At 41.3% G+C, this 15959-nt stretch overlaps 1 protein-coding gene across 1 annotated transcript in view; it reads right to left on the minus strand.

The window, feature by feature from the left end:
* Positions 1 to 6149: 6149 nt before the first annotated feature.
* LOC148149155 (uncharacterized) overlaps positions 6150 to 15959 on the minus strand; it is a 150183-nt gene continuing 140373 nt past the window's right edge. The window contains exon 4 of the mRNA XM_087990729.1: positions 6150 to 6532. Within this exon, the coding sequence (XP_087846855.1) occupies positions 6458 to 6532 (75 nt within the window). The 3' untranslated portion in view covers positions 6150 to 6457. The remainder of the gene's footprint in view (positions 6533 to 15959) is intronic.

Genomic DNA, 15959 nt, shown 5'->3' on the forward strand with positions numbered 1-15959 from the left:
GAGGGGCGCAAGTGATGTCACGTGTGATGTATGAGGAATTGTGAGGGGTGGAAGTGGTTGTGGGAGTGGCCATGATGGGGGCGGAAGTGACATCATCAATCAGCGTGGGGGTGGCAGCTGCACCAGCCGCATGGCTAATGAAGTCCAACTAGTTCCAGAGGCCGGGGGAATCTTCTGGAATGTTTGAGGAGCACTGGTTATGGAAGTGGGTAGATTAAAGTTTGTTGTACTCACAGTTTCTGATGTTTGAGATGGAGTTGAAATACTGTTTGTTGAGAGTATGAATTCTCCTGAGGATGTCGTACAGAGTGGGTCCTTTGCAATTCTGAGAGAGTGTGGCCCTCAGCTGAGGCAGGGCTGACTGTAGAGAGGTTAGGTGCCGGCACATTGCTGCAAGCGTGGAGCAGAGGATCTTGAAGGAGAACTGTTGCTAGTGTTTTTGAATCTGCAGTCTGTACTGTTTGTCCTGTTCGGGTCCAAACTCTGCTGGTTTAAAGGTGGTCCGGAGTCTGTGTGGGATGAGTTGGTTACGGAGGCAGGCACTGAGGAAGCAAATGTGGCTGTGGTAGCGAGTTTGTTTCAGGACATGGTTGAAGAGCTTCAGGGCAGAGGAAATGACCTGGGAGTTGCAGTGGGAGAGGGACTCACTGAGATTCTTGTAGAGAGAGGAGGAAAACTTCTTCAAGGCAGGCATCCTTGCAAAAGGATTCGCAGTAGGATTAAAATCATCCACTAATATCATTTATTGTATCCGTTGCTCCTGATGCGGTCTCTTCTACATTGGGGAGACTGGACGTCTCCTAGCAGAGCACTTTAGGGAACATCTCCGGGACACCCGCACCAATCAACCACACCGCCCTGTGGCCCAACATTTCAACTCCCCCTCCCACTCTGCCAAGGACATGGAGGTCCTGGGCCTCCTTCGCTGCCGCTCCCTCACCACCAGACGCCTGGAGGAAAAACGCCTCATCTTCCGCCTCGGAACACTTCAACCCCAGGGCATCAATGTGGACTTCAACAGTTTCCTCATTTCCCCTTTCCCCACCTCACCCTAGTTCCAAACTTCCAGCTCAGCACTGTCCCCATGACTTGTCCTACCTGCCTATCTTCTTTTCCACCTATCCACTCCACCCTCCTCCCTGACCTATCACCTTCATCCCCTCCCCCACTCACCCATTGTACTCTGTGCTACTTTCTCCCCACCCCCACCCTCCTCTAGCTTATCTCTCCACGCTCCAGGCTCTCTGCCTTTATTCCTGATGAAGAGCTTTTGCCCGAAACGTCGATTTTACAGCTCCTCGGATGCTGCCTGAACTGCTGTGCTCTTCCAACACCACTGATCCAAAATCTGGTTTCCAGCATCTGCAGTCATTGTTTTTACCTGGGTATATGAATAGGCAGGGTTTGGAGGGATGTGGGCCGGGTGCTGGCAGGTGGGACTAGATTGGGTTGGGACATCTGGTCGGCATGGACGGGTTGGACCGAAGGGTCTGTTTCCATGCTGTACATCTCTATAACTTCCCCTCTTTTACCACCTTCCCCAATCTTAATTAAAGATCTAAACCCTGGAAACTGCAACATCCATTCCTGACCTTGCTCTATCCATGTCTCAGAAATGGCCACAAAATCGAAGTCCCGGGTACCTATCCATGTTGCAAGCTCACCTACCTTATTCTGGATACTCCTAGTGTTGAAGTAGATACACTTCAAACCAGCTTGTTGTCTGCCAGCACACTCCTCTGCCCATGAAATACTGTCCATGCCCTCCCTACTCTCATCCTCCTATGTACTAGAATTACAACAGAGGTTCCCATCTCCCTGCTGAGCTAGTTTAAACCCACCTGAATAGAAGTAGCGAATTTCCCACCCAGGATAATCGTACCCCGCTGGTTCAAGTGAAGACCATCCTGTTTGTAGAAATCCCACCTTCCCCAGAATTAACCCCAATTATCCATATACCCAAAACCCTCCCTACTGCACCATCCCTGCAGCCATGTGTTCAGCTCATATCGCAGCCAGTTCTTCGCCTCGCTATCACGTGGCATGGATAACAAACCAGAGATAACAACTCTGTTTGTTCTCGCTCTCAGCTTCCACCCTAGCTCCCTGAAATCCTCCCTTACATCCCTGTCCCTCTTTCTACCTATGTCGTTGGTATCTACATGAACTGAGACTTGGGGCTGGTCACCCTCTCCCTTCAGGAAGCCAAAGACACAATCCGAGACATCACGGACCCTGGCACCTGGAAGGTAACACACCAACTCTGAGTATCTTCTGTTCCCAACAAACCTTCTATCCGACCCTCTAACTACTGAGTCCCCAATGACTAACACTCTCCTCCTTTCCCCCTCCCCTTCTGTGCAACAGGGACAAACTCTGTGCCAGAGACCTGCACCCCAATATATGCCCCTCGTAAGTTGTCCCCCTCAACAGTATCCAAAAGGGCATACTTGTTTTTCAGAGGAACGACCACAGGAGATCCCTGTACTGACTGTTTTTCCCCCTTCTAACAGTTACCCAGCTTTCTTCGTGCCTAGGAGTAACTGCTTTCCTGTAACTCTTATTTATCACAGCCTCTCCTTCCCAAATGATCCGATGTTCATCCAGCTCTGCTCCAGTTCCCTACCATGGTCTTGGTGGAGAAACAGTTTGGTGCACTTCCTATAGATATACTTGAATGGGACACTAATGGAGTCCCTCACCTCCAACATCACACAGGAGGAACATTCCTCTCCCTGCATTGCCATTTCCTACTAGTCCCCTTCTCAGAAAGTTAAAAAACAAGAAGAGAAGCTTACTTTATGTGTCCCTGATGTATGAGGTTAGAGGAGGTAGATGGGTTGGAGGCATGTGTAGCACAATATCAAATTTGGATCCCTGATCATGGGCTACTTTAATGATTGTTGAATACATATTCTAGTATGTCTCAAGATATGGATTCTGAACTAATTTTTTAATTCATTCACAGGATGTAGGCATCACTGGCTTGGCCAGCATTCATTGTCCAGCCCTAATTGCCCAGTGGGCATTTGAGGATTCAATTATTATAGATTCTTGAATGTACTACCTTTGTACATGGCTGTGAGTTTGGTGTCAATTCCTTTGTGGTATTTCAACCTAAAATTGTTATACTGCTTCATATTTCTCTTTACTCTGCAGCATCTTTTCATATCTTCCTCAAATTCCTATTTGTTTTATTTCTTTCCTTTCATCTACTTTAGTTCTAATTTCTGTCTATAATCTTGTTCAATAAGTTTCCGCCGTATTCGAATCATGCTGCTGACAGGATGTAGCAAACAGCTGAGATACGTTATAGCGCTGTTGGCTGAGTTGGAACCTCTGTCTGTTCTGGCAGTTTTGAAAAAAAATGCTATGGCATCAGTAAGAAATGATGCGGAGGTGCAGTGTAGTACTGGGGTGGACAAAGTCAGAAGTCACACAACACCAGATTATAATCCAACTGGTTTATTTGAAATCACAAGCTTTTGGAGAATTGTTCCTTCTTAGGTTGAAGTGTTTGCAGATTGTGATCGAACTTCACCTGACAAAGGGCAGTGCTCTGAAAGCTTGTGATTTCAAGTAAACCTATTGGACTAGAACCTGGTGTCATGTGACTCCTGAATAAGTAAGAAATAACAAGGAGAAGGGAACAAACTCCAATATCCTGGGTAGTAGTCACCATCAATCATTCTCTATCTAATGCTCGCATTACCTCAATGGTTCTCTTGCCCAACCAGCCTCTTCCATTGACAGGGTGGTAATCTAACTGAAATGGGTCTGCTGATTCTGCAAAACCCACCTGTTGGAGTGGAGTTTAGTTGCAAGTTCAGGGACAGCATGTTCATTGAAACAAATTTAAATGCTTGTATCGGATACATGAACAGCTGTTTAATTTTGGATGTGACTGATCTGAGTGCCCTGCATAGACGCTAGTGATATACTTTTCCTGTCACGGGAATGTTCCATCCAAACACGGGAAATTCCAACAGCTACAAAGTGGTAATAAAGTGCAGATTATTAGCTACATTGCTGTAGGTCCATTTCTTTGATTTGATGCAATCTACGTACCAACAGAAAGGGACAGGTTCCACAAAACAGGAAATTTGGGTTTCAAAGAAGTAATTTTTTTCAGTAGAATTGTACAATATAGGGATCATTGTACTTTACAGCACTGAAGGAGGCCATTTGACCCATTATACCATTTTTCTGAAATCCCATATCTGCCACTTTCCCTATAACCGTGCATTTTCTTTCTAGCCAACTTCCTTTTGAAAGCTATTACTGAATTTTCATCCGCCACATTTGCAGTCAGTGTCCAGTCATAACAACCCACGGGAAAGAAAAAGAATTCTCATCTACCCTCTGATTTTTGCTTTGCCAATTACTTTAAATTTGTGTTCTTTGGTTATCAATGCTTCTACTACTAAAAATAGTTTCACCTCAGAGATACTGTCAAAACGCTTGATGATTTTAAACAGTTCCCTTGACATTTCTCAACTTTCCTGCTATAAGGTGGAAAATGCTGCATCTCCAGTATGAATTCCTACATTCCAACCAGGATTCCAGTAGATTTCCTCTGCATTCCCTCCGAGACCTTGATATCCTACCTAAAATGTGGTGTTCAGAACTGGACATAATACGTTGTTGAATTATGTTTGAACACAATTTGCAAACACATTACCTCATATATCCTGTAATCTATCATTATTAGCAAGCTAGCAGACTAATCTTGCGTCAATAAAGAGCAAAGAAAGCATACCAGGAGAAGCAGCAGCCCTATCTGACAACAAGGTGTCAACTTGGTGAAGCTACAGCACAAGACTACTTGCGAACCAATGCCAGAGCAGCGTGCGATAAATAGGGACAAATAATTCCACGGGAGAAAGTGAGGTCTGCAGATGCTGGAGATCAGAGATGGAAATGTGTTGCTGATTCCTGAAGAAGGGCTAATGCCCGAAACGTCGATTCTCCTGTTCCCTAGATGCTGCCTGACCTGCTGCGCTTTTCCAGCAACACATTTCCATCACAAATAATTCCACACCTATCGCTTAGATCTAAACTCTACAGTTCTGCCACATCCAATCTTAAATGGTAATGGGCAATTAAACAATTGGAAGAGAAGGCTCAATAAATATCTCCATCATCATAGCATATTTAGTGTTTCAGGCTTGGCAAATTGCACATTTGAATCTTCAATTTTCAAGGCAATTCCCTCAGAGTCAGCAATGATGGGGTTTCTGCAGTGTCCCCATGTGCAGGTCCTATCATGCTTCAGAAACAATTATCTGGCCATTGGGAAATCTAGGCCTATATATTTTATTTATCCAATCCCCCATATTTAATTAAACTACTGTACTTTGACAATACAGTATATAAAATTCCGATGCACAAAGGTTTGCAATTATTTCAGAAACACAATTGCTATGGAAAGTAACCAATAGGCTGAGTTTTAATACAAAGCATAAAATAGAGTTCATTTCCATTTAAAGCATATCTGCTTAAAGATTTAGAATAACTTGTGGAATTATCAGACTTGAATTTACAACATCTGAGTAACTGATCTCAATTCTGTGTTACTCCAGAATAATCAATTGTGGTGTTGGCTCTGAGAGTCCTGCTCAAAGTATTTGCTTTTAGAGGGTGAGATCTACGCTGATCTATCATACATTTTTATATTGTATTTCTTTGGAATTTTTTGTTTCCTTTAACTGTCCAGTAAAAATACTCTTGGGAATGTATTTGGAACACCGCACATCCAGATGGTATTGATGTAAAAACGCAAGGATATGGAAGAAGCTTTGCTATTCCTGACCACAATAATTTCTACTCACTCTCCCTCTCTCTCTCTCTCTCTCTCGAACACACACACACACACACACATTATATTGGCTTTCCCAAACTGAATTATCAAAGCATTTTGGTTTAACCTTTGAAAGCTCTGAATCAAATGAACAAAAACAGAAGTGTTTTTTTAATAATTGGATTAATTGCTGCTGGCTTACAGAGTGTATTGTGACAGTCAGCAAAAACTCCAAAATAACTTGTCAAGGAGCTCCATTTATTTTTATTACACAAGCTCAGCCATGCACATCATAATAACATTTTTATAGTACGTAATCACATCTTTCAGAAATGACCCAAAGTGATTCAACTATTTAAAGTACAACCACTGTCCTTGTGTGGGCAAACGTATCACGGTTCATCTGTTAAGAAGCACTTGAAGTTTCTTTTGTCTTGATATTTTAATTATGAATTCTGATAAGAATTTCAATGGCAGTAGAAATCTACTGCGTCAGAAAGAAAGAGTAAAATATAGACAAAAAATTTAGAACTTGGTTACCTTCGCATTCCAGTTGATATTCTGCTGATGTTCCATTTGCCCATTGTCATACAACCTCCTGACATAAAAGCAGGAAATTTTACATCCCAGGTGGGAAACCAGTGGATTTTGTGGGACTCATGTCTGGGAGTTTTCTTGGCGAGGGCCGAACCAACAATGCCTGCTGGGTGCCATCTTCATCCTGTCAGTCAGCTGTTTGTCAAGATAGAATTAAGAGAAAATAGAAAAGAAAACAAAAAATGCTGGAAATATTCAGCAGGTGTAGGAAGTAGAAACATATTTAATGTTGCAGGTCAGTGATCAGAACTGGAAAAATCAGAAAACATGATTGGTTTTGAGTAAATGAAAGGAGGACAGTGGGAAGAAGAACAAAAGGAAATGCCTATGATCAGGTAGAAGACAGGAGAGATTAAATAACAAAAGGTTTCATGGTGTAAAATCAAATGGACTGGTAATGAGATAAGTAACAGAACAATAGTTGTGTCAAGAGAAGGTGTTAGTGCACAAGAATATAACGAACAAGAGTAAGAGTATGCCAAAAGGTGTCTCAAGCCTGTTTTTCTCTTCGATGAGATACTGGTTGATCTGCTTGTAGCCTCAACACTTTGCAGTCTGTTTGCAATAATTCTTCATTGTACTTGAAAATTAAGTCATCCAAGAGCTTAATATATTCAAAAATCTGCAGTCCTCTGCAGAGAATGCCAAAAATTCATGACTGACAGAAAAATTTTTATATCATTTTCATTTTAAAACTGGCAACATCTCATCCTGAAACTCTATACCCTGCCAGCAACCTGTTCACCCCCAGTACTACATTCTCCCACCAGGGGAAATATCCTCACAGTATCTGCCAAATCCTCTCAGCACTGTTTTATTTCAGCAAGATTGCCTACAATTCTTATAAACTCAATATGAGCATTGACTCAAGCTGCTCAACCTTTTCATAAGGTAGTGAATCTTCATTAACCTCCTCCAATGCAAACATATCCTTCTTTAAATAGGGTGACCAAAAATATACACATTATTCTCGGTGCACATCAATTAACCTATTTACTTTGTGAACTCTTCACATTTTCTCACAAATTGCTTTCCTTTGTTGATGAAACCATACCACGAACAGCCATCACTAATTTAAAAGACATACAAATAAATGACTGTTTTTCTGTATATACACCAGAAAATAACTGTCGTTACTTTAACCAATCTGTTCAATATCTTATGATATATCTCTGGGCCAGGTGGAACTTAAACCCAGACCTTTGGGCCCAGAGGTAGGTACACTACCACAAAACCACAAGAGCCCCAAGAAGAGAATGATATTCAAGCAGAGTTCACACTTTCAGTGAGAGCTTTATTTCAGTGAACTACACTCCATAACACTCTCACCCCCTGATCACCAGCTCTGCAGATTGACATCCCAATTCAATGCATACCGAATTAACCCTTAATTTAATATATCCATCACCTATTCCCTCATACCTTTAGCTCTTGGACATCCCTTTAGACCATATTAGATGATAACATCCTGCTGGATGTGCTAAGAAGTGATGAGATGGAAGGACAAGTGTTGCATTTCCTGTGCTTGCGTGGAAAGGAGGTTAAGGAAAGATAATGAAATACCATTTTGCCATGGCTAGTTTTTAGTGCTGGTGAAGTTGACTGGCTGTGAATAACAATTTTCATATCATTTTCAGGTTATTTAAACAACATGAGTGAATTTACTCCACGTCTGCAGTGCAATTTCACACTGGTCAATGCTCTTAAGTGGGTTGCCAGACAGTGACATGTTTTTATGAAACATTGTGATTCTTCATATCTCTACGGCCTGTAATTGAAACTGAAGTACAGCATAAGATGAAAATCCTACTGATTTAAACAAAAAGGATTTTTTAATCTTAAAACTTCCAACTTATCACATCTCTAAAAACAGAAGCTTAAATATTCTGGTAGTTTTCAGCATAAAATGAATGCTAGAATTCCAATTATACCTGCATTTCAAAACAAAGTCCGCTTCTGCTAAAAGTGCAATTGCATTGCTTGGTGTAGTCTATAAGGCATCAACCAGTGGGAAAGACGTAGAGGAATAATTTTGTAAGGAAATTACATGAAGGTGCAAGAATTATAATGTAATTATAATGGGACACTTTAATTTTCAGAATATAGGCTGAGATAGTAATAGTATAAAGGGCAAAGTGGGGCAAGAGTTTCTATAGTTCAGGAAAATTATCTACAGCAAAATGTTTTCATTCCAAAGAGAAAGGAAGTACTGTTAGTCTTGGTTCTTGGGAATGAGATGGGCAAGTGGATCAAATGTCCATAGGAGAACATTTTGGGAACAGTGATCTTTAGATCATAAAGTTTAAGTTGGCTATGGAATAGGTTAAGGAACAATCTACGAAGAAAAGTTATTTGGGGTAAAGCCAAGTATAAAAGGGGTGCAAATTGATCTGGCCCTTGTCAGTAGGAATCAAAGAAGCTAAATGGTGACAAACAGGCTACCCGTAGAGAAAAGGTAATGCAGACACAGATAAGATATACCCTACAAAGTAGAAAAGCAGGCAAAAAAAATCTGGAACTCCTTGGATTACAAAAAGAGATTAAGATGAAGATAAATAAGTGTACATTTAATGCTAGGTGGACAACACAAATGCGAATCATCAAATCATATCATACAGATGAGGCCATATGGCCAATTGAGTTTGTACTGTCAAAAATAACTAGGTTGAATATAGAAATTTCAGAGAAGAAGTGGGAAAGCAGGTAACATAAGCAAAGGGAGAGCATGAAAATAAACTGAAAGCTAGTATAAAAAGTCCAAAAGTCTTCTATAGGCTTATAAATAGCAAAAGGGTGGTACAAGGGGTGGGGCCAATTTAGGATCAAAACTGAAATTTATGCATGGAGGCAGGGGATAAGCCAAGGTACTAAAGTAAGATTTTGCCAAAGAAGAAGATACTACTCAGGCCATGATGAAAAAGAAGGCAACCTGGCATTTTTCAGGGTGTAAAATTGAAACAATGAGGCTTTGGATGGATGTCTGTACTCAGAGTTGGTAAGGAATGAGGATACTGAGGGAAGTGAGAGTGGAAATTGCAGAGGCAGTAACTATAATTTTTACTTATTTTTCCTTTAACTCAACGATAATGCCAGAGAATTTGAAAAAAAAAAGTTTGACCATTATTCAAAACGGAGAGAAGATAAACACAAATTATAGGTTAATCAGATTAATTTTAGTGGTAGTGAAGCTTCTAGAAACAATATTCCGATACAAAATTATTGGTCTCTTTGGCAAATGAGAGTCAATTAAGTAAAATTATTATGGATTCAGAGTCATAGAGATGTACAGCACGGAAACAGACCCTTCAAACTCTTCCTATTCATATACCCATCCAGATGCCTTTTAAATGTTGCAATTGTACCAGCCACCACCACTTCCTCTGGCAGTTCATTCCATATACGCACCACCCTCTGAGTGAAAACGTTGTCCCTTAGGTCTCTTTCTCCTCTCATCCTAAACCTATGCCCTCTAGTTCTGGACTTCTCCACCCCAAGGAAATGACTTGGCCTATTTATCCTATCCATGCCCCTCATGATTTTATAAACCTCTATAAGGTCACCCCATAGCCTCCAACGCTCCATGGAAAACAGCACTGGCCTATTCAACCTCTCCCTACAGCTCAAATCCTCCAACCTTGGCAACATTCTTATAAATCTTTTCTGAACCCTTTCAAGTTTCATAACATCTTTCCGATAGGAAGGAGACCAGAATTGCACGCAACATTCCAATAGTGGCCTGACCAACGTCCTGTACAGCTGCAACATGCCCTTCTAACTCCTGTACTCAATACTCTGACCAATAAAGGAAAGCATACCAAACGCCTTCTTCACTATCCTATCTACCTGCAACTCAACTCCACTCTCAAGGAACTATGAACCTGCACTCCAAGGTCTCTTTGTTCATTATCACCATTAAGTGTATAAGCCCTGCTAAGATTTGCTTTCCCAAAATGCAGCACCTCACATGTATCTAAATTGAACTCCATCTGCCACTTCTCAGCTCATTGGCCCATCTGATCAAAATCCTGTTGTAATCTGAGGTAACCTTCTTCACTGTCCACTACATCTCCAATTTTGGTGTCATCAGCAAACTTACTAACTATACCTCTTACGTACATCCAAATCGTTTATATACATGATGAAGTCCTTGCCTTTCCAAATACATGTACATCCTGTCCCTCAGGATTCCGTCTAACAACTTGCCCACCGCCAATGTCAGGCTCACTGGCCTACAGTTCCCTGGCTTGTCCTCCCCACCTTTCTTAAACAGTTGCATCATGTTAGTCAACTTCCAGTCTTCCGGCAGCTCACCTTTGACTATCAATGATAAAAATATCTCAGTAAGAGGCCCAGAAATCACTTCCCTAGCTTCACACAGAGTTCTAGTTGTACACCTGATCACATCCTGGGGATTTATCCACTTTTATGCGTATCAAGACATCCAGCACTTCCTCCTCTGTAATATGGACATTTTTCAAGATGTCATCTTCAATATCTTCCATGTCCTTTTCCACAGTAAATACTGATGCTAAATACTCATTTAGTATCTGCCCCATCTCCTGCGGCTCCATACAAAGGCCACCTTGCTGATCTTTAAGGGGAAAGAGTTGAAAAATGTGGTGCTGGTTTTCAACTCTGGTACTCCAGCATCTGCAGTCCTCACTTTCTCCTAGTTGATCTTTGAGGGGCCCTATTCTCTCCCTAGTTACCCTTTTGTCCTTAGTGTATTTGTAAAAACCCTTTGGATTCTCCTTAATTCTATTTGCTAAAGCTATCTCATGTCCCCTTTTTGCCCTCCTGATTTCTCTCTTAAGTATACTTGTCTTGCCTTTATACTCTTCTAAGGATTCACTTGATCTATCCTGTCTATACCTGATATATGCTTCCTTCTTTTTCTTAACCAAACGCTCAATTTCTTTAGTCATCCAGCATTTCCTATACCTACCAGCCTTTCCTTTCACCCTAAAAGGAATATACTTTCTCTGGACTCTCGTTATCTCATTTCTGAAGGCTTTCCATTTTCCAACCGTCCCTTTACCTGCGAACATCTGCCCCCAATCAGCTTTCGAAAGTTCTTGCCTAATACCAACAAAATTGGCCCTTCCCCAATTTAGAATTTCAAATTTTAGATCTGGTCTATCCTTTTCAATCATTATTTTAAAACTAATACAATTACGGTCGCTGGCCTCAAAGTGCTCCCCCACTGACACCTCAGTCACATGCCCTGTCTTATTTCCCAAGAGTAGGTCAAGTTTTGCACCTTCTCTAGTAGGTACATCCACATACTGAATCAGAAAATTGTCTTGTACACACTAAACAAATTCCTCTCCATCTAAACCCTTAACACTATGGCAGTCCTAGTCTATGTTTGGAAAGTTAAAACCCCTTACCATAACCACCCTATTATTCTTACAGATAACAGAGATCACCTTACAAATTTGTTTCTTAATTTCCCTCTGACTGTTAGGAGGTTTAAAATACTATCCCAATAAGGCGATCATCCCTTTCTTATTTCTCAGTTCCACCCAAATAACTTGCCTGGACGTATTTCTGGGAATATCCTCCCTTAGCACAGTTGTAATGCTATCCCTTTTCAAAAACGCCACTCTCCCTCCTCTCTTGCCTCTCTTTCTCTTCTTCCTGTAGCATTTGTATCCCGGAACATTAAGCTGCCAGTCCTGAGCCACGTTTCTGTAATTGCTATGATATTCCAGTCCCATGTTCCTAACCATGCCCTGAGTTCATCTGCCTTCCCTGTTAGGCCTCTTGCATTGAAATAAATGCAGTTTAATTTATCAGTCCTACCTTGTTCTCTGCTTTGCCCCTGCCTGCCCTGTCTGTTTGACTCACCTTTGCTTTCAACTGTACCAGTCTCAGATTGAAATCTTTCCTCACTATCTTCCTGGGTCCCACCCCCAACCTTACTTGTTTAAATCCTCCCGAGCAGCTCTAGCAAGTCTCCCTGCCAGTATATTAGTCCCCTTCCAATTTAGGTGCAATCCGTCTTTCTTGTACAGGTCACTTCTACCCTAAACAGCTTCCAATGATCCAAAAATATGAATCCTCCTCCCGTATACTAGCTCCTCAGAGATGTATTCATCTGCTCTATCCTCCTATTCCTGCCCTCACTAGCTCGTAGCACTGGGAGTAATCCAGATATTACTACTCTCGAGGACCTCCTTTTTAGATTTCTGCCTATCTCTCTGTAATCTCCCTTCAGAATCTCAACCTTTCCCCTTCCTATGTTGTTGGTTCCAATTTGTACAATGACCTCCTGCTGGCCCCTCTCCCCCTTGAGAACATTCTGCACCCTGTCTGAGACAACCTTGATCCTGGCACCAGGGAAGCAACACACCATTCTGATTGTTTGCGCTGGCCACAGAAACGTCTGTCTGTACCTTGGACTAGAGAGTCCCCTAACATTTGTTAAGGGGAAATCATGTTTAACCCATTTGTTGGAGGTTTTTGACTAAGTTGTAGAGAAGGCTGATGAGGGTCATGTTGCTGATGTGATCTGCATTGACTTCAGAAGGCATGTGATAAAGTGGTAAGATACTGATTTGTGGGCAAAGTTATAGCTCTTGAAGTAATGGAGACAATAGCAATATGAATATGCAAATGAGTAGGAAATAGAGAGTCGTGATTAATGGATATTTTACAGACTGGAGGAAAGTTTTTATTGCAGTTCTTCAGACGTCAGTGTTGGAACTTTTGCTTTTCCTGACATAAATAAATGACTTAGACAGTCAGATAGATCAGGGCTGAGGGTATGTGAGTAGCTGATTTCATAGCTAGCTTAGAATGCTGAGATGTGGATCCCCATAAAGGTCCCAGAGGTGGGGTAAACAACAATGCTGTGCACATGATATGCAGAGAATGGTGACAGACTTAAAAGGAGGCAACAGGTGATGGGGGCTGGTGTTCAGGTCATCAGTTCTGAAAAGAAGACCATAAATTCTAGGCTTTTAATTTCTAGATTTATAAAGCTTTATCCAAATCAAACTTAGGAGCTCTTAGCTGGAATTTTAGTTAGAAACCTTTTTTCAGACTGTGAGCTAGACACGCAGAATAACAAATTAAGTTCTAAAAAAGAAAATGCTTGACCTGAAATCCCATCTTCGACCTCTGGCAACTTGCCAGTCATTTGCCTACACATGCGAGTTCCAACTCAAATACCAAAACTGTTTATTTATTAATTTAAGCATTTTCACTTTCTGTCAAACACCAGAGAACATGGCAAGTACACCATATGAAAGTAATTAACTTTTAAGTTGGGTCTTGATGAGAAAGCTGCAGAGAATAAACTGTGATTGCTCTTGGGCATACACTCTGCAGTCCAAAAGCTGCCATACAGCTGCTACAGTAAGAATCACTCTGATGTCCAGCACGCTGACACCCGACAAAGGAGATTCTTAAACATAGGATTGTCTCAGCAACTGAGGAGTATATTGTCCTCCGATCATTAGTAAGACATGCAAACTAGTGACTACTCTTTGCAAATGACAAAAAAACCCACCAGATCAAACAATTAGAGGTGATGATGTTTGCAAGTCTTCTCTTTGAATAATGGTCATCTGGAGATGAACTCATGAATTAGATCGATACTCCAGACAGGACAATCCTTGATGATAAATAGAGATATTTATTTCATTATGGTCAGTATAGGTTTGCTTTTGCAGGGCTTCCCAAGGAGATGGGGAGTTGGGATCACAATTCGGGTTGTACATCAAAATTTGAAGTGGTGACTCCAATGATTGCTGCAGAGCTCCAAACCCACCTCCTGTTCTCTTCTCTACTGTTCTCACATTTCTCACTGAGTGGTCATGACAAATTTCAGGTCTTGAAATGGAGTCATAGTGGGAAAAGGTTTGAGAAGCATTGGGCTACAGTCCTTTAAAAAGAAAAGTAAATATCACCGTGAAGAGGGCAAATTACTGAGTTGAAACTGAGGTGCTACAAGACACCCAGATTAAAAACAAAACTCCTAAATTCAGAAGCAGTTCAGTGCTCAGTTGGTTTATTTTTGTTTTCCAGAAATTTAGTATATATATAACAGCATCTATAGGGTAAAACAAAGACAACAACTGTTGGAATTTGCCCCAGCACTTTGGACTGGGAAAATAATTCAAAACTGCTAAGACTGCTGTTTTTATAAGATATATATTTGATCAAATATATTTGATGATTAGGCTCAATAACACACCTACACAAAGCATAACGTTCATCTGTAAAATTCAAGTGAGGTGCTGCATTTTGGGAAAGCAAATCTTAGCAGGACTTATACACTTAATGGTAAGGTCCTAGGGAGTGTTGCTGAACAGAGAGACCTTGAAGTGCAGGTTCATAGTTCCTTGAAAGTGGAGCTGCAGGTAGATAGGATAGTGAAGAAGGCGTTTGGTATGCTTTCCTTTATTGGTCAGCATATTGAGTACAGGAGCTGGGACGTCATGTTGTGGCTGTACAGGACAGTGGTTAGGCCACTTTTGGAATATTGCATGCAAATCTGGTCTCCTTCCTATCAGAAAGATGTTGTGAAACTTGAAAGGGTTCAGAAAAGATTTACAAGGATGTTGCCAGGTTTGGAGGACTTGAGCTATAGGGAGAGGCTGAACAGGCTGGGGCTGTTTTCCCTGGAGCGTCGGAGGCTGTGGGATGACTTCATAGAGGTTTATAAAATCATGAGGGGCATGGATAGGATAAGTAGACAAAGTCTTTTCTCTGGTATGGGGAAGTCCAGAACTAGAGAGCATAGGTTTAGGGTGAGAGGGGAAAGATATAAAAGAGACCTACAAGGCAACTTTTTTCACACAGAGAGTGGTACATGCATGGAATGAGCTGCCAGAGGAAGTGGTGGAGGCTAGTACAATTGCAACATTTAAAAGGCATCTGGATGGGTATATGAATAGGAAGGGTTTGGAGGGATATGGGCCAGGTGCTGGCAGGTGGGACTAGTTGGGTTGGGATATCTGATCGGCATGGACGAGTTAGACTGAAGGGTTTGTTTCTGTGCTGTACATCTCTATGACTCTATGACATGACTTCCTATCTCTGAATCATATCTCATGTCTGCATAAGCCGACAGACAATTCCTTCCATCTCTTTTGATTTCATTTGTTTATAGCACAATTTAAGAATTCTGCAAATTAAGCAAGGAAGACAAGCAGAAATATAGAGAAAAAGATGGAAAAACAGATGAGCAAGAAGGAAGAATGCATTAAAGACATTTGGTCACCTCTTAAGTTCCATGTGAAAAATGCAGAGTGCCAATTTTAATCAGCCTTTTAGAATGAGTTGACTCAGGTATACAGCTGGTGACTGGAATTTCTACACTGGGGACATCTGTCCAATGTTGAAAGCACTGCCAATAATTTCTGCTGAGAATTGTGCATGTGGAGAGGCTGTGGACAGGTTTCAGATCAGCTATGATGCTCCCTATGGTTAAATAGTTTGTCAACGCACTGAATAAGCTTAAACATGTAAAATGTTCTCAAGAATGAAGGATTAAATTACTGGCAGACTATGGAACAGTACCCTAGCATGAGTCACCACTTCTAGGAAGTAA

This window comes from Chiloscyllium plagiosum, unplaced genomic scaffold, assembly GCF_037043375.1.
Source record: "Chiloscyllium plagiosum isolate Xiang-an unplaced genomic scaffold, Cpla_swu_hap1 HiC_scaffold_9, whole genome shotgun sequence".
NCBI lineage: Eukaryota > Metazoa > Chordata > Chondrichthyes > Orectolobiformes > Hemiscylliidae > Chiloscyllium > Chiloscyllium plagiosum.